The following is a 23,683-nucleotide window of genomic DNA, read 5'->3' on the forward strand; positions in this document are numbered from 1 at the left end:
AAACACTAGTATATTCTTGGAATCGCCAACTTCACTTCAGTCTCGGAAGTATGTGTCAAAAAACAAGTCAATAGATAATGATGTCGCCACATTCAAAAATATATTTGATAAAAAAACATGGATGGTAGAATGTAAAAAGAATGATCATATATTATAGCTTTAATAGTTGTTTAATAGCATTTAATAGTCAATATAAAACATAAAACTAGAAACTTTTTTACCATTAGCACATAATGGTTACTGCACATTACTGCACTAGAAGGTATAGTTATTTAGCTGAATTTCTTCACATATGAATCTGGTTGGTTATAGCTGGTCAAACAAGTTTGTCAGTAGAAAAAGGCGCGAAATTCAAATTGTCTATGGGACGATAACCCTTCGCCCCTACTTTTTTTAAATTTGCCGCTCTTTTCTACTAACGGAAATGGCTTGACAGAGTAGCACTCTTTAGCTCGCTCCAGACTACGAAGCGATTAGCGAACTAGAACGCGTTCGCGGCTTCGCGCCTAGATTCGCGCACGAGTGTGGAGGACCCTTTTGGTATAGCATCACAAATGCTAATATAGTTGGTACAAAACCTCAGTACAAAACTATACTTATCCTTTTCTTTTGGGTGCTAGAACTAGTGATTAGTATGATTCTCTCTGTCTATGTTTGAAATGAGACAGTCCTTTGACAAACTATATTTATAAATTTCTCAAATATTTTGAATATTTCTAATCGAATTGGTCTGAAGTTGTGCTTTCAGCCAGGATCACGTTTAAATATTTGAATTTAGTCAATGCATGAACTTAATTTGTTTTTTGATTTTAATAGAAAAACGCTGAGTAACGACATTTATTCATCTTATTAAAAAAAGTAGTGTTTTTATTTATTTATTCATATATCATATCATTTTATAAATTGAATTTTAACACATGATAAGATGACAAAAACTTGACATCAACACTAAGAAAAGTTTCAGAACGTAACATTATCAGTCAGCTGAGATTTGTATCGCAATAGCAGTACCTATAAATTATCTATAAATAATCTAATTATAATATATGGATTATGGCACTTAATGATTATAACTAAATTAGAATAGTAATATGTTAATTACTAGAGTGATTATAAACATGTGAATTCGTAACAATATAATAGTAACGTAACATGTATACCCGGCAAACGTTAGGGTATTCAACCAAAGCGGCTCTCGTTCAACTCCGAGATGGGATCCGAAGTGTTATCGAGGAGCACAAACAGAATAATCACACCGGGTACGTGTTTACATAACATCTATAACACCCTAGTCGCTTCTTGCTTACCCTCACGTTTTTATATTAATAGGTGAAGTTTAGAAATGTTTTGTTACAATAATAGACCTTTTCAAAACAGCGGCAGATCCCATGAATGGTATTGGATATTTGTTTGTTAATGGCCATGTGTTGATAGTATGTCATGCGTTGTGTGTTTGAGATTCTTGTAAAGTTATCAACACTCTTTTATTAAAATTATTTAAAATCCAAGTTACTTATATTTATTTATTTAAGTGTTGATCTAACTAAAACAAATATAAAAAGAAGAAATACCTATAGTTGTGCCATTCTCGAGAACATTCTCAATTTACTATGGGAAATATTTTTGAGTGAGAACATTTCCCATACAAAAGGGACAACATTCTCAAGAACGGACTCTACAAGTACCTAGACTCACCGAGGATTAAGAATCTATAATTAAAATATCTATGAATCAGATTAGTTTTGGTTTGCTATTGGTTTATCGTAGTCAAAGTGTCTCTTATGAGCCCTGGACGCTCGGAGCAGAACCGGTCGTCCATCCGCGCACGACATTCTCCCACCAACCGCGACATACGAAACACGACGGATCGCGCCCGTCCCGCTCGCGATATACTGTACGCGCCATGCTAAGTTATTATTGTAACGGTCAATTTGTAGTTTATTATATTTTATTAAGTTTATGCAGTCCGCTTATTTCTCACCAGTAGCTAGATCAACATTCTTCTTGAATCCCATCAATTATCATCAAGAAGTGTTGACCAGTTAATAAAGCATTTCAAACACATTATATGAGAATGGACAATACATAAATAAAGATCCCTATATAATCTTATTAAAATGATACTTCTCCCTCTTTTGGCAGTTTGCTAAATATATTGAATTTTCAATAAGATATGACCTCTGTTCTTTTTTATTTCAGATACGGATTTATCAAAAATATTATATCATTTTCTTCGGAGAAAGTGTTGTTGTCCGGCGTAGCTTACACAATCACATTAATATATATAATCTGCCTTATTTTGTCTTTTTTTCTTGGAGACTATGTGAAAGCAGATGGCTATTTACTATTGGAGGCTTTGTTCCTTTTTGTGATACTGATAATAAACTTTCTGGTAGCACTTAATGAAGAATATTTATATAGAAATGAAATACCTCATAGAGTTAACAAAGTACTAGGTGAGTCAAATGTCTTATACCAATTTCAAGTTATGCTATTTATAGAATGTTAGCGGAAAAGTTTAGGATAATTTCGAAATGTGTATCTTTGTAATCAGACTGACAATAATCAGACTGACAATAAAGAAAAATGTTCATAAAATCTACTATTAGACAATACTTTTCTAGATATTCTAGATTAAAGTCAATGGCAAGAGATAAGTTTTTCTTATCATTAATTATCAAAAATATCTTGATTTTGTGTAATATTTAGTTTTAAAAAAAATTGACATTGATTTGTTAAATAATCCTAATAAATTAAATATATGCATCATTTTTGAGACCTTGCAATGAAGAAAATGGACCTTATGTTCAGTTGAACTAAGGTTCCTTTACGCTTAAAAACAATAATAAAACAATCTCGTCAGGATATCATGGAAGCTTCCTGTATAACTTTAATAACATCCCATGTACATTACTTTACAAATAAACATCTTATCATATCTTAAACTTTTTTATGTTAATAGAAACACTGGATGATGCCATAGATAGATCAATATGGAAGGAAGGGCATTACCCCCACTTGTGTGCCCCATTCTCTCCGTGCGTCATACTGCAGTGGACTTACAGAGATGGTAAACAATACTGGCCTTGGCAATATAGAATCAGTATAATATAGTATTTTTTACATATTCTATCTTTGTGATCTGACAAAGGGCAGTTTCCGTTCCTCAAAGGGCAGTTTCCGTTCCTTTTCCTCTGCACCAATAGGAAAAAGATACTGCTTACTGTACTAACTTCTAACTGCTATACTACTAATGATGTACCTGAGTATTTCAACTAGTACAAGTTAGGACACATTTAATTATGTAAAATAACAATATCCACGATTTTCACACATGATGACTAAAACGAGACTTAATCGTGAATGACGTGAATGCTGAAATTTGAAATTATGTCCGTAGTTTCGGGCTCGACCATGGCTCGACACAATACAACACAATCAATCAATCAATCAATTTTCCAGCTGTGCGAGTTTTTAGAATTAGCACTTTATCTTTTTGTAACATCTTGAACACAGTTTTGTGAATAAAAACTTTTCACATTCTCTATAGAAATTTAGGGGCCATCCTAAAGGTAGTTTTTGTTCTGTATCAGCAACTTTCACCTGTTGCTAACATGCTACAGAGCTCAGAGGTGACGAGAGACCATTCATATGTAGCTCAATCTATAAACCTCTGCTTGTCGCTCAGCTGCCCTCTTAGGCCCCGGACTAGACGCAAATAGCGCGCGGCGCGGGCGCGGCGCTTTCGTCCAGTCCGCGGCCTCATAACCAGATCGCCTTCCAAATGAACAAGCATTCTTCCATAATTTACAAAGGTATGGTGGTGAATCTCCCATGGTCGCTGCTGGTGGAGGGCGACGTTGTGGTGCTTAGGCCCGGGCAAGAGGTGCCGGGGCACTGCCGCGGGCTGGACCCTGATGACCCGGAGTTGTTCTTTGGACAGACCTTTCAGCCTAGCTCACAGGTAAAAATCTGTTCAAAACATGAGGTATAAAAACTAGAACATATACCTACGCGCTAATAGAATTAACAAGTGAAACTAAATAGGAACTTTGTAACAGAAAGTTTGCATACAGTCATGATTAGTATCGAGAGCGCCTACCCTCGAAAGGCCCACCATTCAACAATTTCCTATTTTTAATTTGAACCTTGTTGTAGGTACAGTAAATTGGGATGAATTTTGTTTGATTGATAAAGCAATGAAATAAAAGAATTGACGTTTATGAAAGGTTCTAAGTAGGTTGAAACGAAATGTACATTGTAATGCACATTATTGGGCCTTACGATGCTACTACTTATACTACTATCTACTACTACCACTACTACTTACTATCTACTACCACTACTTACTATCGTGACTTCTGCGTTTCTATCCCGATTTTATCTAGAGTTGAACTCCCATGCCAATAGTATTCAATAAAGATTCGATTTGATCTCTTATTTCATAGTAATAAAGTTTGTATTGTAGTATAAGGAGAACTTCAGCACGCCACGCGTACGCGAGCCGCATCAGAACCGCTCGTACCGAATGTGCGAAACGCCCTTTCTGAAGAACCTTCGCCTGGCTTTGGAGCAAGCCACGTGTCGACCACGCACCGTCTTTGAGAAACAGAGGTACCTGGTACGTTTCTTGATGCATTATTTATGTATTGTTAATTACACTATGTGAATCTTTATTGTAGTAGTTTCGACGCCAAAATAAAAATACAAAATAATTATAAATATACACAGTGCTGAAATCATAAGCCTAGCATTTAATACAGGCATACATTCTACTTAACCCTTTGGCACGTGAATGCAAGAAGGTTGATATTGGGCTGTAGCAGCGCGCGTTGGTTGACGTCTTTGGCGGTCAAAGGGTTTAAAGCATCTAGAGGCAGCAAAAAACGTAAAACTTGATGTTTTACTTATAGCATAGGCTGAACTACCAATACGACCACCCACAGATACCGCTTTATGAAGCATTTATGAAGACCTTGAGGTCACCATATATAAGCGCTCATGGCTAATTAAATACTACATCGCGAGTCAAACTACTTGATTACATCCATTCCATGCATTTTATACTTACATTACAACAGTCCATGTTTAGCCCTAGAAGTCATTTACATGAAAATGTGATTTTTCCAGTGCACAGTTAAAATCATGGAAGGCATAGCACTGCCCCTTGTGATCCTCCTGGTTGTGGTGGCGTCCTTCGTTCGTCACGTGTACCAGCTGCCCGGCGCCACGCACTGGACAGAGGTAACACCTATTTTTGAACAAGAGTTAAAAATCATGGCGGGCAGGGCACAGCACCGCGGCAAATACTTCCTACAAATCCTTCATTGTCCAATCCTTCAACACACGTTAGGTGACTTTCAGGTACTCCGGTGGGACATCGCTATATGCGAGTAGTTGCATAAGAGGTCTCTCGCCCACACACCACATGCTTAAGCCACAACGCACCACGTGGCGTTACGTGGCCCTCAGGTCAGTGTGATAACCACTTTAGGATAGGGCCTAGCCACCGTCTACCACAAGTGTCTACCGCAAGAATAGTTTATAAAAAAACCTCTTTTTCCAATTATCCTTATTTACGTAACAAATCGTTAGAGTATAGAGTACACAGTTGATTGTTTGCCGTTTCTCTTCAGGTGTACTTTTTGCAAACCGTGGCGGCTTCGCTGCCGCTCTTGCAGATCATATTCCCCGTCGTGTGGGTCGCTCTCAACTGCTACGGGATGGCGCGGTTAGTGATAATCGCTTATACTTCTTAGTCGTTCTTTCATATAGTTATTGATTGTAGAAGTATAAAGTCTAAGAAAAAATCTAAAGCCGAACTTGATTGGCATACTCCGCCATATGTTTTGTGACAAGTGAATCGTCAAACGCTAAGTTTTGATATTCGAAGTTACCGTATACCGTATTAGGCCGTTCAAATTCGAGGCAAGATTTTTTTATTAGACTTCATTCTTTGTAAAAGAGTCTACTATTTATAACCATCATCATTCTAGAATTGTCCCGAAACGCTATGTAGTCATCTCAGTATCTTAAAAAATATGTAAACCTAACAATATTTAAACTTTCCTTTTTACAGGTTCAAACTCCTCTCTGAAACCCGTCAGAAGTACGTCCGTACGAAATCCTGCTCGATATCAGAGGATGCCAGTGATCCCCTCATTCAAGCCCTCAGTGAATCCAACTTAAAGCCAGAGAGTCTCAAGTCTCTGTGGAAGGCATTCTATAACATCCTGACTGGGAGAGAGGACATGGTTGTTCGGACAGCGAATATTGTGCATGTGTTGGGGTCTTTGTCGGTGAGTATAGCTCTAAAGAGTCTAAAAAGACTTCTTAAAAATGCTGTAGAAAACCCCCATCAAAATATGTTTGATTGATGTTCTGCGCTATAACAACAATAGATGCTAGCGATCCTTTCCTTTCGCTTGAATAATTTAGCATCTCGTTTTTTGAGTTTTGAGTCGACATAATTTACGTACCCTGAAATGTTAGGTACGTTCTGGTTTTAAAATCAAGCCAACCGTGCAAGTGCTGTGTGACTAGCCAAACTCAATGAAGACTTGGGTGATTGGGGGACATGTTTAAGTTTTAGCATAAATCTTAAGGTGCAGAGGGTTCAGCCAGCAGAGTTTTTGAAAAATCATAGTGCTATTTTAGATCATAGTATGGTTGTCAAAAAATATGAATAGCAATATTGAGGTATTTTTCTAGTAACATAATCGATTTGAAACCTGATCTAACAACTTCCGCTCGATAAAAAAAAATACATATTTAGACCTGTGTGCACCATTAAACATTTTTAACTAATTTTTCACATTGAAAATTGCTTCTAAAAATTAATTTATACTCATTTGTAATAAATGTGAAATAATTAAACTAATAAATTGCTTTTTTTTTGTTAAAACTGACTAAAAATAACAAATTAAAAATAATGTTTTTGCGAACCCGGGCACGCACGGCCGTCCGCTCTGTGCTCAGCGAGCTGCGTTCGGAGAAGGACCTGAACTCACGGCGGTTCATGGCTAGTGACGATATTTTTTAATAACAGGCCCTATGCTGCGTGGACAAGAAAGGCATTCTATCCTGGCCTAACCCCACAGCGGAGAAGGTGTTCTTCCTGCGCAACTCAAACTCCGCGTCCACCGCGTCCAGCAAGACCAGTCTGGCGGGCTCCATGCGACAGAGCCAGACCAACCTCGAGCAGGAGCCGAAACAGAACCAACCGTCCACCATTGTTGAGGTGATTTAATTGTATCTTAACCCCTTGATTCCTAAAGATCTATACCATATATTAAATATAGATATCATATATTAAAGAAAAAGTGACTAAGCCCTCCTGTGACCGAGGCCGGATTCGAACCGGCGTCCTCAGCTTCCGCGGCTAACGCCTTCAAGTCCACTCTCTCTCTCTACGACTTGTCGGTCGGTCTCGATCGGTCGGTGTATGACATTTATTTCAGTTTAATTTAATTTAATTAATTAATTTAATTAAATTTATTTAGAAACAAACAGTCTCTTATAATAATAAGTTGTTACAATATAGGGTAATAGACTTATAGACCTACAGTTTCCTAAAAAATAGTATAAAAACCATGTGACTTATAATTTATTTATTTTTCAGTTTATAATTTATGTATAGTAATGTGACTCGGTACTTAGAAAACGTTTTGTTTCCTAGTTGAAATTGATATGTATTTTGTTCCCAGGTTCTAGACCTAACCCACGACCAGAACGCGCCGTTTAGCGTGGAGTTCGACGACCAGCGCTGGCGGCAGCACCTGGCGCGACTGAAGCCGCTGGGGCTGGCCGCCTTGCTCAACACGTGCGCGCCCGCACCCAGGCACACTTATGCGCACTTCTGTGCGCATCTCACGTGCGAGGCGCAGTACAGGTGTGTACGATCCCTAACATTGTAAAACTGTTACACCTTACCGTTACAGAGTTATCTCTGTCCCTATCTCTCGTACGCTATAATGCCGTCAGTAGTTCGGCGAAGGCTGTAGTTGCGTAGTTCGTAGTACAAGGAAGCTGTCAGTCAACATTTGGGCCACCATTTTCTGAACATGTTTGTGGCGGTCGGCAAAATATTATCAACGTGTGACGTTATCTACACATACCTTAGCGCACGCGTAGTGTACATAAACGATGTGTCACTAAAACTATTATCTATTGTAATTAATCTTTATTATAAATGGCCATTTTCTTCCAGCGAGGATCTAGTACCGGTAACCAACCGCCGTTGTCTCTGCGAATTGGCCAAGCAAATAGGATTCACCGATTCTGTGGAGGATTCCTACACCATCCAAGAGTGTCTACCAATCTTCAGGCATTTAGTAAGTGTTTAAAGCTCTGGACTTGATTTAAGCGTTTGACACAGTATCAATGCTATATTTTCTTGAAATCAATAAATGAACTGGAGTAAGAAGCATTTATTTATACCTCTTGTTAGGAGCTGCATTCTTAATTTCTGAAACAATGATAACGTAAAAAAATAGATAGATAAGTTCCCGAAAGCAAAAAAAAATATTGGAGTTCCACAAGGAAGCATTAAGGTATTTTATCGCGCTTTCTCACTCTTATTCTATGGCCACTTCTATTTTTATTTCTATGTTTATGCTTATTTTCTGTTTTACTCATGTACTTTATTTCAGAACTTTCTAACACCACTCAACTACACACTTTTTACAGTACCGTATACATATCACCGTCATATTTACCCAACTGTAAAGTGATCTATGTTCCGGCAGAATATCAGTGCTTTGCTCAATAGAGTGGAGCGTATAGCTGAGTCGGAACCCTTTTGTTGTTGCTGCAATGCACACAGCGTGCAGCTAACCACTAAAAACTAATTTTTCGTGTTTAAGTAAAAAAATTTTTTTGTTAATTTAATTTAGTACATAAGTTTTGTTCTGACTGCAATATACCTATTTATAATATTGTGTGTTTTTGCAGCATCCAAATAAACGTTTTATCTATCTATCATCTATCTTTACTTTAAAATCCATTATGATTCATTGTTATGTTACTCTAAGAACTACTACTTTCTATGAAAATATTATTTAATATGTTTTTTTTACAAGTAGTCACACTACTATTAATTTAAACTATAAACGAACGATTGTTATGTTCCTTTCAAGTCTAGCTGCATTTTAGACTTAGACCTGGGGCCCGTTTATCAAAAGCTTGTAGCTTGTAATATAAATACAAATGGTTTATTCGCAGTAATAGGGTACATAATGATCTTAAAGTAGGTACAAAATTGATAAACGGTCCCCTGGTTATTTCTGTAATGTTGACTTGTTATGTTTACTTTGGTACTCGTTTTCACAGCAAGCGGACACGATCCGTCGGGAGACGCGTTTTGTGCGCTCCCTACACTTAAGCACGCGCGTCAAGGTGCCCCTTCCACACATGCTCGCAGTTGTCGTCAAGGACCAGGCTAACCAGCTGCAGATGCTCACACAAGTGAGTCTAGACTGTTACTATACGTTCCCACAGCGGACTTGCTAGCAATTGATAAATATCAATATCAACTGATAAATATGAATAATATTATATATGATATATATTGGTACACCATTTATTTTATTTCCAGGGTACAGCTGACATTATTCTGGACTCGTGTGTGGATTACTGGAACGGGCGCGACTTGACGCAAATCTCGCCGTCTGACCGCAAGAAAATCATCGATTTCTATCAGCGAAATTCGCTCACGGCCTACTGTACTGCGTTTGCATACAAGTTAGTAAACAAATTTATAACGTAAATAAATGTCCCAATGGTGAACACTTTCCGAATAGTTTGAATTTGGAAATTCAATCCTAATTCCAAGCAGTAGAAGTGACAAACGGGCTGTCAACTATTACTTGCCTTAAGGTCTTACCTTATTATAGCAACGCGGTTTGTGAATTGTTTGCGAGCGGTTCGCCAAAGGTACGCCAGCGACGTTTCATCAGGTCTGGACAGACGTTTCTTTCAACCTTCTGAACCTCAAAAACTATAAATTTCGGATTGCAACTTTAAAATATGATAAAAGTTAATATTGATTCTATCTCTTTCTTGAACTTCAGACCGTTGACCCGCGGCATCTCGCCGTCCTTGTCACGCATGTACCTAGAACTGCCGGCGGACAGTCGGCAGTTATATGCGCCCCATTCCCAACAGTGGGCAGATGCTCCCGCTCTGCACTTTCACTCCACCGGTGAGTAGAATATTTTTTACCCTTTAATTAGACATCATTCAAAACACATAAGACCTTAAAAGCCGTTTTGTATTTTTTCCTAACCAGAATCATAACGAGTATTAAACGCCAAGAAAGTTTGAACTCAGAACAATTTCTTAGTAGGTATAAGTCATAGAGTAACTTATATATAAGCATAAGTCAGTAGTGAAGGGTGTCATTAGAACTCGATGCGCGCCGACCTGCCTATTTTTCAGACTTTCTGGATTAGGAATACATTATTTTTTGCAGATTCCTTATTATTCAACGAGGTGACAGATGACGACGTCATTGATGCTGATGGATATTTTGACATGCAATGTAATCAGGTAATCTCCATGACTTCCATAAGTCTAGACTAAGTCATATTTACCCATGTGATAAGGAATGAATTCGATTTAGAAGATTTATCGAGCATAATACACATCCAAGTGAAACTACTATTTATGTTTCTTCCTTTCTCACTCTTCTATACCTCATCTTTCTAATGCTGGTCGTAACATTAATACTTTGATTAGCATTTTTAAGACGTGTAATAAAATGTGACTAAAACAGTAAGGCTTGGGTACTTCAATACGGTATGTTGTAACGATTCAAATTTACTGCATTATAATTCAATATGGTATGTTGTAATGATTCAAATCAGCATCTGTATAAAACGGTACAAAGGTTTCTACTACGAAGTGAGTAAGAGACGCGCTTTGACATCACAACTTCGTACGATTATATCTCATATTTTAATTGTTGAAAAGCCAAACTCAAAAGCAAGCTTAATCTTGTTTTTCCTTGTGTTTTCTGAATTGGATTTCACATTGCTGTGAAACAATTTATTTAGTAAATCTACTCGCATCAAACCAATTCGATCTCTAATTCTATCTGACAGGTATTCATAGGCATGGTAACGATGCAATACCAAGCCCAATCCGACATGGTGGAACTGATCGAGCGGCTCGAACGAGCCTGCATCCGCTTCGTACACTTCAGTAAAGAGAACGAACTACGTTCCAGAGTATTTAGCGAGAAGATGGGCTTGGAATCCGGGTGGAATTGCCACATATCGCTGATCAGCGGGGAGACGCCGAGGTAAAATAGACTTTAAGAGTTGGTTTATAGGGTGGTTATTTGAATCACTGCATACGTGTTTATGTATAGGTTTTTATTAGATTGATCATACAATATCTCTTCGTTAATTTTAGCAAAAAGGACAAGCGACGATAGAGAATATTTAGAGCCTGTTTTACAATGTCCAAGTAAAGTCCTGAATAAGCTACTTGCCACTTATCTGACGAATAAAGTCATCGTTGGCGTTTCACAATCTCCAAATAAGCTTTATCTGCTGGATAAAGTGCTTTTTTTGTAGGAAATTTTATCTGAAAGTTAATTTATTTGTTAATTAGCTATCCAATACTTTAGTTGGACATTGTGAAACAGGCCCTTAAGATCGATCAATAGCTGGGATATAATCACTAAATCGGACTTTAGGTTGTTTTGAGGATAGCGAGGACCTTAATTCATAAGCAAGACTCTTAACTAAGGGGTTTAACTAGGGCCTTTTTATTTTGGACTCTCACTCATGTCAAAACGTAACCGTCGTTCATTGGTGCATCATTCTCCAACAGAGAATAGAGTTATATAGTTTTTAGAGTAAAAAAAATGACATTTTGTTAAAAAAATTCTTTGGCTGTAACTATTATCTGATCTGAAAAGAAGCTTACGGAAAAATCTTCTTAAACATATGATTCAGTTTGTGCTCTAACAAATGGGCTTTCAATGAATAACTGTCATTCTTCATCTAACACACAAGACAGATAATTTTAGACCGTATTACCCCCCCCCCCCCCCCTTCGTTTGGTTCAATTTACTAGTTAAAACTTTCTACGTGTGTTATTTTTTTGTGTGTACTGATTGTATGTTAATTGATGTTGTTTTTCTAATCATTTTATTTGGCTTTGATCTTTAATGTACCGAAAAATCTTTCGATTTGACATATAATCATTATTATTAATTCAGATTTCCTTGTTGGAATAATATTTTACAAGTCAAAGATTATCGATGTTTTACAATTCGAAATCTGCTATTTGTGTATTTTCAGTCACTTTGGTAGTGACAAAAAAAATCCGCACAAAACAATGGAAGTTGTAAACGAAATAGATCATAGCCAAATAAAAATAATACTCTTTTTCTACAGGTGTTAATTCCTAATGTTTAGCGTGTTGCTTACTTGGCGATGCAAGCTATATACAAACTGCAAAAACCTTCGATACCATAACATCGACATGATTCTTACAGTTTACAGTAAGTGTCTGTGCGGACAGCGGGATTTTCGGACCAATCATTATAAATTATAATGTAATTAACTATTGTATGGAGGTAGTTATCTATAACTCATAGGTAGATGCTAAATAAGGCTTTTAGCACGGGTATATAGACATTACACCGATTTTAAAGATATTACAGAGGTAAAATCACTTGAGGCAAAACTGTGACTTCATAACAAGCCGACTTCGCACGCACACATATTCACGTATCGGAGTTTTCGATCGGGTTTCCATTATAACTGTATAGTTTGTGCCCAACTTTTACAAAAAAAATTGGACACTAGGAATTTACAAAGAAACACTTAGTAATCAGTAATTTATTGCTTTCATAGGTACAATAAGGTCTTACATTAAAATGGTGATCAAGCTATGAATCCTGTAAGGGCACTGCAAATTAAGCACGTAACTTACAATACTATAATATTACATAACATAAACTTAATCTCAATATAAATATGGAAATTTAACATCATGAGAGGGGGGAGGCCTTTGCCCAGCATTGGGACACAATAGGCTCACACATGAACACAACATACACAAAACATTCATGAGATCACAACATAACATTCATGAGAGTATAGGTCAGAAATGTAACATAAACGTAGTATTATAATAAATACTGCATCAAATATAAGACAACATACCTATCGAAACTGAACCTTATGTAGTGAACTAGTACTAGTATCAACCGATTGGTCCTTAAGTCGCCCTGTCCGTGGCGGAAGTTGACCGCGCCGCGTGTTGCAGCCGAACCGCGTCTCCGCTGTCGTCGCAGACCCTCGTCCGCCCGAGGCCCCTCCAAAGGGCCGTCGACACTTGTGACGCGGTCAGGCTCGGCTTTTACAATAGGTTTGTTTTACGATGATGACCATTGACTGCGATTACTCCTTTCCTCTCAAAAGTACCTATTAGACTGGTTTTACACTATAATTAAGCTTACATTGTTTACATACAACTAGCGAAGTTACGTAATGTAACTTGTAAATAAATGAACTGAAGTCTTAACTGAAGTGGAATAACCGCCTTTATTCTTAGTTACATTTGTCACAGTGAATAAAACATTCTTTAGGAAGGCCTTCTCTGAAAAATAAACGAACTTAATTTTACCTATTCTCTAACAGTATGAAGGTAAATTTAAAAAAGAAGGGTTAAAAATTTAACAATTTGCAGATATATTAAATCCGAATCTTGATCACGAAAAGCAGTACTCAGTCAATTGTCAACATCTTTTTGTCTATCTCCTTTAAATACATTGTTCGTGGTTAGTTCATACTAAATACCAGAATAATTGCAGAATTTTGCTAAAGTAAGAAAAAAAATGTAACATTTCTGATTTCTCTTCTTGAAAACACGAAAAACGTATCTTTTTATTAGAAATGTATTTCCACGTTTTTCCCCTTTTTCTGGATTGTTAATATTTGTTCTGAATCCTTTTAACTAAAGTAGGAAGTAGGTAAATAGTATTATTAGATTGAACACTCTCATTTTGGCACTGCACGGCATGACTAGACTATCTTTGATGTCCAATCCCAACATTTGTACCATCCCAAAATTAATCTTATTTGTGTACAAATAGCAAATTAGGTACCCAACTATTGTCCCTGCAAATATTAATTTATCCGTACACTATTTACGAAATCTCTATTACTATGTTTTCTCCCTTTCAGTAGAAACTATTTAGTCCGACTATTGACGCATGCATAATTGTTTTTTGTCCAACTGTGTGGCTTTTTAACACAACTAACAACACGACATTCATAGAATTAACCGTGCAATGACTAATAGCATTACGTGGATAATAAAGATCTAAATCGATATTTGCGTACCTCTGTTCGTGCATTTTATTAAACTACATATATTTAAATAGGATGTTTATATACTTGACATGCATAAAATAAATAACTAAAAATATTTTTTAAGACTATAAAGCACGTAAAAACACTCGCCCTGAATTTCATAGGTGCGGTAATTTTATTTGTTTTCATTCAATATAACGCATAGGCACATATTTTATTTTAGATGTTTTCATAACCTATATTTCATAGCCAGTGTTTATACTTAATTTATATAATGTTGGAACGCTACAGTCGAAAGGTATTGGGTATATAAGAGAGCAATGGCGCATAATTTTGGAGGCTTATTTAAAAGTTGAGAAGTAATCTATGTTTTTAAAATTTGCTTAAATTAAATCTAATCTGTATCAATGTTACTAGCACTAATATGGCAGCTTCAAAGGCACTATCCATGTCGGCCCCTGGAGCTATAAACCTAGACCATAGCACCGTCAAATTCGACAGCGAAATCAAAAAAGCCAGGCATTCTATTACCACACACACTGGGCTCAAGGTATGTCAAAGCAATTTTATAACAACTGTAATGTTGAACCTTTTCTACAGAGCTTAAGTTCCAGAACTTACCTGTAATGTAAACATACAATTCATAACCTTATTGAAGCTTAAAACTTACGTGTACATAAAATTTGTACCTTACTTTAACGTACATATTACATAAATTCCAAAACTTAATTATTCATATAAAATTGCCTATACCAATGTTAAAATGGTCTGTAGTGTGAGACATTTGGGGCACAAAAAGAGCATTTTTAATCATTGGTTGTATATTTCTCATTCATTGTTATTTACCAAAATAACAGATCTGTTATACTTCTGCACAATTATTAAAACTTGAAAGCCAAGTCTAACTTTGTGTAGCGCTGATTGCTATAAAAAAATCACAAAAAAATTAACTGACTGAGACGCCCAGAAAGCGTGGACTGCAAAGTCCGTTTCGATAGAAATAACTCCCGAATATCCTGGAGATTAGCAAACATTTGTCACCCTAAGATAAGGACTTATACATTTTGAAAACCAACTACGCTACTCTTAAATGACAGATTTATTATTTTGCCATCAAGCCATACTAACCACACGAACCCCAATAATCACATTCCCTCGCAAACAGTTCCAACGCAGCAGTATAACCACAACGCACCCGTCAGCAGACTCGCTTCTCGACTCGGACTCGCCGGCCGACGCGTGCCGCTCGCTGTCCTGCCTCACCGACTCCACCGACCACTCGGCGCCCGTCAACTTCGACATGAGCAACCGTGTGAGTAGTACAAATGTCAAATGATTCAATGCAGCAGTATAGCAAACCGCACCACATGAAGCAGTCGGCGTACGTAAGGTTAGGTATCTAATGTAGGTATAATAACTAAATGTACAAAACAGCAGCCAAGCTACTGAGCTTGTTAACCAGCACCAAATAAATCGTAACACACCTAATTTGTCAATTGTTATCTACCATAGATAGGTATAAGCATGTGTTAAGATATTTTTGGCCGTCACTATCTATTTGATGCTGACTGTACACGAGCCAGTATGTAAGTGTGTGTGTGGAATACACAATCGTCTGAAAATAAAATTAGTTACCATCCTATGTGTTGAAACTATTGCGCTCATTTGCGGTATGTACATATTTGTATAATACACAGGCATGAAATTGAACTTACACCTCCCTTCATGATAACGATGATTTCCATGGTATCTATGTATAATAACAGTTTGTATTACTTTGTGGAATCGTTCCAAAGTCTCACTGGGTATCTAATTTGAAAAATCCTTAACATTTTATTATAAGATCCGTCAGCAAATTGAAAACTTGATAGCGTATAGAAAATAGTGTCCGACCAAAGTTTCGATTTCGGCATACAAACCCGGTTTCGGTCGGTCGGTCAATATTTTGTAACGTAAATGATACTATGTGGTGGGTATAGTAACATCACTCCTTATCGTATTTATATGATATACCAACAACTTAAATCACATTTAAGAAACCAGAAGACTTTCATCCTGGTTTTAGACCAGAAGAAAATTAAATATCGTTTCAGGCAAAACTTCCTCGCGGCATCGATGCCATTCGCCCCCACATAGAACAAGTTGACAACGTACCGCTGCTCGTGTCGCTGTTCACGGACTGCTCAGCGCGCTCCGTACAAATGATGATACAGATCATGCAGGTGAATGCATACCCTTATATTATTTGATTAGGTATGAGGAACAAAAGTGGAACCAGGCTGCATCCTTGTGGAACGCCAAAACAGAGAACACCAGAGAGTAGTAAATTAACCGCGGATATTTCCTAGTTGTGAACGATTGCAGAGATTTATAATATTTCAACCATGGGAGTAATGATCCGTGTGTTCTAATGCAGGGAAGTTAATTTAGGGAATATTGTTTTCAACCTTGTCAAACGCTTTAGCAATGTCGGTGTAAATTGGGTCGACTTGAGTTCGCATATTTATAATTTTGTTTGTTGCAGGATTACGGCGAAGTTGCTTGCGTTATGGGTTCCGCGGCCAACTGTCTAAACATGGAGATTTTCATGCAAGCGGATGCCAGGTACCTACTTCTAGCTATACTTTTTTTAAATTCCAAACTTACCATAAAACGATGACGAGTGAAATTTTTTAAAATGTATTTCGTATTTTATTTAGTTCTTCAATTCATAGTTTATAAGAGCATAATTGGCTGCCATATAATTGTCTTTTGGCTTACTTATTAGGTACTTCCGTGGCTACAGTAGTATCATGGAGACATTTACTCTAATTTCACTTGTTGTTTCACAGTATCGCTGTGGAACCACTGTATCCAGTGCTGTGTCAGAAGATGCCGCCGTACCAAGTGCCTGAGGACTGCATAGGACCTATCGACCTGGCGCGGTCCCTCAACTCCGTGCCGTGCTCATTGTCGGTAAGCACAGTAATACTGTTAATATTTCTCCATATCTATGCTTACAGTCCGACAACAAAGTCTTTATTTAATTTACATAGTGACGTATTTAGTACAGTAACACACTAGTCTTTATTGTTAGGACTGTATGAAGTTATTACACATTTCGGCATTTTTTTAGCATTTTTTTGTCATATATAGTTGGTCAAGCAAATCTTGTCAGTAGAAAAAGGCGCGAAATTAAAATTTTCTTTGGGACGATGTCCCTTCGCGCCTACATTTTTTTAAAATTTGCCGCCTTTTTCTACTGACAAGATTTGCTTGACCAGCTACAGTAGTATCTAAATAGATTTAAAAAAATATTTACGGTCAGTTTTTACTACCGATTGTAACTGCTGTGCCTAAAAGATAAATTTAATCCTACCCGAAACTTTTTGATTTTAAATTGATTGTGTGTGGCCGACTAAACTTTACAATGTGATACTAAGACGTGTAAAGTATGTGGTATAACTAGGTTGTCAACTAGGTTGTTATGCGCAAACTTATGACAATCCAGTTACCACAAAACGTAAGGCATCGTACAGTGTGGCTACCACCAGTTTGGCACTGACATAAACGCACGTAACTTGCTTTCTATGCATATCGCTCGTACTGACATATTAATGCGAATGAGATGTATAGAATTTAAATTACGTGGACGTTGGCGTAAGTGTCTGTGTTGACTCATGGTATGGGTACAGCTCCGTTTTTGCAGCTACAATAATTTGCACTATAATAATAAATCATTTATTTCAGACCGAGCTGATCCATAGTTTGTTAGTTATACATATCTTAGTCCTTTGCCTAGGCTATTTCTTTTAAATGTGTATTATTTTGCACGCTGCCGGTAAAGTTACTAAACAAATGGCAAAACCAGCCATTTAACAAGTACTGCAGCAAACAGGTGGGTTTTATTGCCTTGATTGGTGCTAATAGGGCTTAATCCAGAGAGATTATGAAAAATGTTATTTAAGTATATCGGTTTTGTCTCTTTATACTCTGTACATAGGCCCTGTTAGGACTAAGGCATATATTTGTGATTCTTTCGTTATTTACGCTGTGTGACTGCTTTCCGACATCATAGTCCTTTAGCGGTAATAAGGCGCTACTGGTATAAACATGCACAAGGTCGTCGCCCGCTGATGGGCTAGGGTGGGGGGGGGGGCATTTTATATGGCCTATGACCAAGGGGAGGGGGAGGGGCATACATGTAGTTACAAATTTTGTTTGTAACTAAATGTATGCCCCCCTAGGTTGCCCCTTTTCCCCTTTATTTCTTTCTTTTTTTTTGGGCTATATTTTTCCTAAACCGTGCGTCGTAGCGCAAAAATAATCAAATTTCTGTTCCCTTTTAATACCCCACGCACTGAATAACCTTGGCTTCCGGCTTGGCTTACGAGAACGGTTACGACGCTGAGACACACCAAGTTATAACCAACGATGGATACGTACTGACCCTGTTCAGGATACCGGCTGGGAGTAAGGCTACGCGCGCACTGCGGTGCGGCGAGTTTTTAAAAACGCAAAGGAAAAAAAAACCGTGTGTGTCCAGTACGCGCACAGCGGTGACATATCCGCACGTTTTGCCATTCTAGTCCCAACTCAAGTTAAGAACGGACGTTGAAAATGGACTACTACGCTAGGCGACGACATGACTGCGCAGCACCATGTCGCGAGAACAACTGCGTCTGCGTCACTGGATGGCTGCCGGCCGGTGTCCGCACGGATTTTATTCCGCAGTGCGCGGATTTTTTTATTAGTCCATAGGATGCAGAAAATTCGTGCGGCGCCGCACCGCAACCAATCTGCAGCAAACCACAGATTTTAATCCGCATAAAAACGCACGGCAGAAATCCGCAGTGCGCGCGTAGCCTAAATGTGCTAAGAAAACCCCGATACTCTAATTCATGACCTCCTTGAAGCGTCCGAAAATTTCATACTCTCCGGAACCGATTCTCCGGGTTTCCTCCTAGCTAAAGAATGCTACGTCTGGTTCGGAAATGCACGCGGCAACCATAACTCTCGGAAACATGTGGAATTAAATCCCGACAAAGACTTGAAATTCTGGAAGTTCTCAGTCGCCGAAATGGGACTTTACGATGTTAATTACTATAAGGTGGCTAGTTATAGAACTAGCCACCTTATAGTAATTGACGATTTACCTACCTACTCCTTTCAAAATAAAACAATATATAGGTATAATAATTTGTTTACTTTAAAATGTACCTATATTATTTTATTTCGCTTTTCTTTGATATGTAAAGTATCTATTTACGCTTCTGTAAAACTTTATATTGCGCTTAATAGATAAAATCTAGGACTACTAATTATTAATTATCTAACATTAGGTACTTGAGATTTTTTTTACAAATCCCAAACATCTCGAATGGAAATAAAAACGTGTGTTTGGTTGACTTTGCCAGATGACACGCGACGCGGACGTTTCCCTCTTCACTTTGATTACGATGTCGCGCCACTTCACCTCTTGCCTATGGAACTCCACGCAGTTCTGGATGTGCGCCGTGTGCTTTATTTCTGTCCTGCAGGTGAGTCTTTCTTCCGTCAGATTCTGAATGGGGTTGGCCGGTCGAAGTGTTTAGCAGATGGCGCCAGCATAGCTTGCCCTGTCAATACCTAGAATTGTGTCTAATTTTTTTTTTTTTTTAATGCCCTGGATTTTATTCCCTTTAAGCCAAATCTCATAGAAAAAGGGGCAGCTATAATGGCGCCATCTCTGCAAACCTTTGACAGTTGCCAACCCCATTAAGAAACTGTTAAAAATTCAACTTCCAAGCCTTGTGATTGTGCAAAAGTTTTGTGACCTGGCAATGACAATTCGCCGTAAAATACATTGCAGCTCCAACGTTAATACAGAAATGTACAGTCCGCATCAAATAGGTAATGACGGCCAAAGTTGCCAAAATAAATATATGTGTGTTATCGCGTGTGCGATATTTCGAAGCCAGAGGTCACTTCTAACGACGCCATATCGAGACTGTGGTTGTTGTTGTTGGTGGTGATTTGGTGAATGTGGGTTGGTAAATTTCCATAAATAATTACTACGTGATCTTGCAGTTTAAATATTCGATCGTATTAGATTTAGAGAAAGGAGATGGCGGGACGACTTGGACGCATTCTACCCCAAATGGTGGGAAAATGCCGATGACAGGGTTGAGTGAAGAAAACGAGGGGAGGGCTTTGCCCAGCAGTAGGATACTAAGGTAGGCTAATAAAATAATAGTACATTGTGATACAAGTGTGCTAAGTTTGTCAATACACACAAGGCGATATCGAGGCGAAAGCCGATGTGTGTATTGACCAATGCACACGCGTTTCATACGACGTTTTTCAACACACTTGCGAGGAAAAAAAAGAAACTTTCATGTGAATCAAATTTAATTGTTAAAACAGTTAGTATGCAGTCTTGCATCTGTCATAGGTACTGCCGGCCGCCCCTCCCTCGGCCGCGGGCGGGCCGGCCGGGGCGCGGCAGGCGGTCGGGGGCGCCGGCGCCCGCCAGTCCGCGTGGTAAAATCTACTCGACCAATTAAAGAAGGCTCCGTTTCCATGCATATTATTAGCAATCAGTTAGGTACCTTCTTATAACTCAGTCGGATAATATAATGAAAAAGCACAAGTGTTATAATATACTGAAAAAGCACGTGTGTTTTTAATATGTGTGTGTGTGTGTGTGTGTGTTATTATGAGCCAAAAATCGGTAGAATAAAAACGTCGTTTTGAACAAGTGTGTTGAAATAGTAGATTGTACAACAAAGGGCATAAAGCGATCCATATTTTATCAGAGGCAACTTATTGGTTCGAGCGGAGCGAGGATATACTCGTATTAGTTAGTGACATGTGTAATTGTGTATGTTTCTAGGTCGGATCCCTATACGCGTTCCTGCCGCTAGTGTTGAGCGCGGGTGGCGCGGCGCTGAGCAGCGCGGCCGCGGCGCTACTCGGGACGGCGTTGGCGTTCGCGCCCGTCGACGCGGCCGTGATGCAGCGCGCCGCCACCAGGCCGCAGCTCGCGGCGCACAAGCGGGTGAGGTGGTACTAGATGTCGCATACAAGACAACACGCCCGTCGACGCGGCCGTGATGCAGCGCGCCGCCACCAGGCCGCAGCTCGCGGCGCACAAGCGGGTGAGGTGGTACTAGATGTCGCATACAAGACAACACGCCCGTCGACGCGGCCGTGATGCAGCGCGCCGCCACCAGGCCGCAGCTCGCGGCGCACAAGCGGGTGAGGTGGTACTAGATGTCGCATACAAGACAACACGCCCGTCGACGCGGCCGTGATGCAGCGCGCCGCCACCAGGCCGCAGCTCGCGGCGCACAAGCGGGTGAGGTGGTACTAGATGTCGCATACAAGACAACACGCCCGTCGACGCGGCCGTGATGCAGCGCGCCGCCACCAGGCCGCAGCTCGCGGCGCACAAGCGGGTGAGGTGGTACTAGATGTCGCATACAAGACAACACGCCCGTCGACGCGGCCGTGATGCAGCGCGCCGCCACCAGGCCGCAGCTCGCGGCGCACAAGCGGGTGAGGTGGTACTAGATGTCGCATACAAGACAACACGCCCGTCGACGCGGCCGTGATGCAGCGCGCCGCCACCAGGCCGCAGCTCGCGGCGCACAAGCGGGTGAGGTGGTACTAGATGTCGCATACACGACAACACGCCCGTCGACGCGGCCGTGATGCAGCGCGCCGCCACCAGGCCGCAGCTCGCGGCGCACAAGCGGGTGAGGTGGTACTAGATGTCGCATACACGACAACACGCCCGTCGACGCGGCCGTGATGCAGCGCGCCGCCACCAGGCCGCAGCTCGCGGCGCACAAGCGGGTGAGGTGGTACTAGATGTCGCATACACGACAACACGCCCGTCGACGCGGCCGTGATGCAGCGCGCCGCCACCAGGCCGCAGCTCGCGGCGCACAAGCGGGTGAGGTGGTACTAGATGTCGCATACACGACAACACGCCCGTCGACGCGGCCGTGATGCAGCGCGCCGCCACCAGGCCGCAGCTCGCGGCGCACAAGCGGGTGAGGTGGTACTAGATGTCGCATACACGACAACACGCCCGTCGACGCGGCCGTGATGCAGCGCGCCGCCACCAGGCCGCAGCTCGCGGCGCACAAGCGGGTGAGGTGGTACTAGATGTCGCATACACGACAACACGCCCGTCGACGCGGCCGTGATGCAGCGCGCCGCCACCAGGCCGCAGCTCGCGGCGCACAAGCGGGTGAGGTGGTACTAGATGTCGCATACACGACAACACGCCCGTCGACGCGGCCGTGATGCAGCGCGCCGCCACCAGGCCGCAGCTCGCGGCGCACAAGCGGGTGAGGTGGTACTAGATGTCGCATACACGACAACACGCCCGTCGACGCGGCCGTGATGCAGCGCGCCGCCACCAGGCCGCAGCTCGCGGCGCACAAGCGGGTGAGGTGGTACTAGATGTCGCATACACGACAACACGCCCGTCGACGCGGCCGTGATGCAGCGCGCCGCCACCAGGCCGCAGCTCGCGGCGCACAAGCGGGTGAGGTGGTACTAGATGTCGCATACACGACAACACGCCCGTCGACGCGGCCGTGATGCAGCGCGCCGCCACCAGGCCGCAGCTCGCGGCGCACAAGCGGGTGAGGTGGTACTAGATGTCGCATACACGACAACACGCCCGTCGACGCGGCCGTGATGCAGCGCGCCGCCACCAGGCCGCAGCTCGCGGCGCACAAGCGGGTGAGGTGGTACTAGATGTCGCATACACGACAACACGCCCGTCGACGCGGCCGTGATGCAGCGCGCCGCCACCAGGCCGCAGCTCGCGGCGCACAAGCGGGTGAGGTGGTACTAGATGTCGCATACACGACAACACGCCCGTCGACGCGGCCGTGATGCAGCGCGCCGCCACCAGGCCGCAGCTCGCGGCGCACAAGCGGGTGAGGTGGTACTAGATGTCGCATACACGACAACACGCCCGTCGACGCGGCCGTGATGCAGCGCGCCGCCACCAGGCCGCAGCTCGCGGCGCACAAGCGGGTGAGGTGGTACTAGATGTCGCATACAAGACAACACGCCCGTCGACGCGGCCGTGATGCAGCGCGCCGCCACCAGGCCGCAGCTCGCGGCGCACAAGCGGGTGAGGTGGTACTAGATGTCGCATACAAGACAACACGCCCGTCGACGCGGCCGTGATGCAGCGCGCCGCCACCAGGCCGCAGCTCGCGGCGCACAAGCGGGTGAGGTGGTACTAGATGTCGCATACAAGACAACACGCCCGTCGACGCGGCCGTGATGCAGCGCGCCGCCACCAGGCCGCAGCTCGCGGCGCACAAGCGGGTGAGGTGGTACTAGATGTCGCATACACGACA

The 23,683-nt window shown here is 41.2% G+C and overlaps 1 protein-coding gene across 3 annotated transcripts in view; it reads left to right on the plus strand.

Annotated features, from left to right (window-relative positions):
• The first annotated feature begins 1,025 nt into the window (after positions 1 to 1,025).
• The window catches only part of LOC134744171 (transmembrane protein 94), a 32,144-nt gene continuing 9,486 nt past the window's right edge, over positions 1,026 to 23,683 (plus strand). Inside the window, exons 1-25 of one of the 3 annotated variants that reach the window (XM_063677881.1) lie at positions 1,026 to 1,259; positions 2,200 to 2,456; positions 2,963 to 3,070; positions 3,816 to 3,964; positions 4,469 to 4,621; positions 5,131 to 5,244; positions 5,637 to 5,731; positions 6,080 to 6,299; positions 7,049 to 7,240; positions 7,707 to 7,891; positions 8,210 to 8,333; positions 9,331 to 9,465; positions 9,596 to 9,741; positions 10,071 to 10,201; positions 10,472 to 10,548; positions 11,103 to 11,302; positions 13,285 to 13,386; positions 14,751 to 14,883; positions 15,499 to 15,645; positions 16,427 to 16,555; positions 16,858 to 16,937; positions 17,165 to 17,288; positions 18,160 to 18,210; positions 19,730 to 19,852; positions 21,187 to 21,351. In XM_063677881.1, the coding sequence (XP_063533951.1) occupies positions 1,153 to 1,259; positions 2,200 to 2,456; positions 2,963 to 3,070; positions 3,816 to 3,964; positions 4,469 to 4,621; positions 5,131 to 5,244; positions 5,637 to 5,731; positions 6,080 to 6,299; positions 7,049 to 7,240; positions 7,707 to 7,891; positions 8,210 to 8,333; positions 9,331 to 9,465; positions 9,596 to 9,741; positions 10,071 to 10,201; positions 10,472 to 10,548; positions 11,103 to 11,302; positions 13,285 to 13,386; positions 14,751 to 14,883; positions 15,499 to 15,645; positions 16,427 to 16,555; positions 16,858 to 16,937; positions 17,165 to 17,288; positions 18,160 to 18,210; positions 19,730 to 19,852; positions 21,187 to 21,351 (3,447 nt within the window). In that variant the 5' untranslated portion in view covers positions 1,026 to 1,152. The remainder of the gene's footprint in view (positions 1,260 to 2,199; positions 2,457 to 2,962; positions 3,071 to 3,815; positions 3,965 to 4,468; positions 4,622 to 5,130; positions 5,245 to 5,636; positions 5,732 to 6,079; positions 6,300 to 7,048; positions 7,241 to 7,706; positions 7,892 to 8,209; positions 8,334 to 9,330; positions 9,466 to 9,595; positions 9,742 to 10,070; positions 10,202 to 10,471; positions 10,549 to 11,102; positions 11,303 to 13,284; positions 13,387 to 14,750; positions 14,884 to 15,498; positions 15,646 to 16,426; positions 16,556 to 16,857; positions 16,938 to 17,164; positions 17,289 to 18,159; positions 18,211 to 19,729; positions 19,853 to 21,186; positions 21,352 to 23,683) is intronic. The other 2 variants (XM_063677882.1, XM_063677883.1) reach the window with 2 other exon arrangements.

This window comes from Cydia strobilella, chromosome 9, assembly GCF_947568885.1.
Source record: "Cydia strobilella chromosome 9, ilCydStro3.1, whole genome shotgun sequence".
NCBI lineage: Eukaryota > Metazoa > Arthropoda > Insecta > Lepidoptera > Tortricidae > Cydia > Cydia strobilella.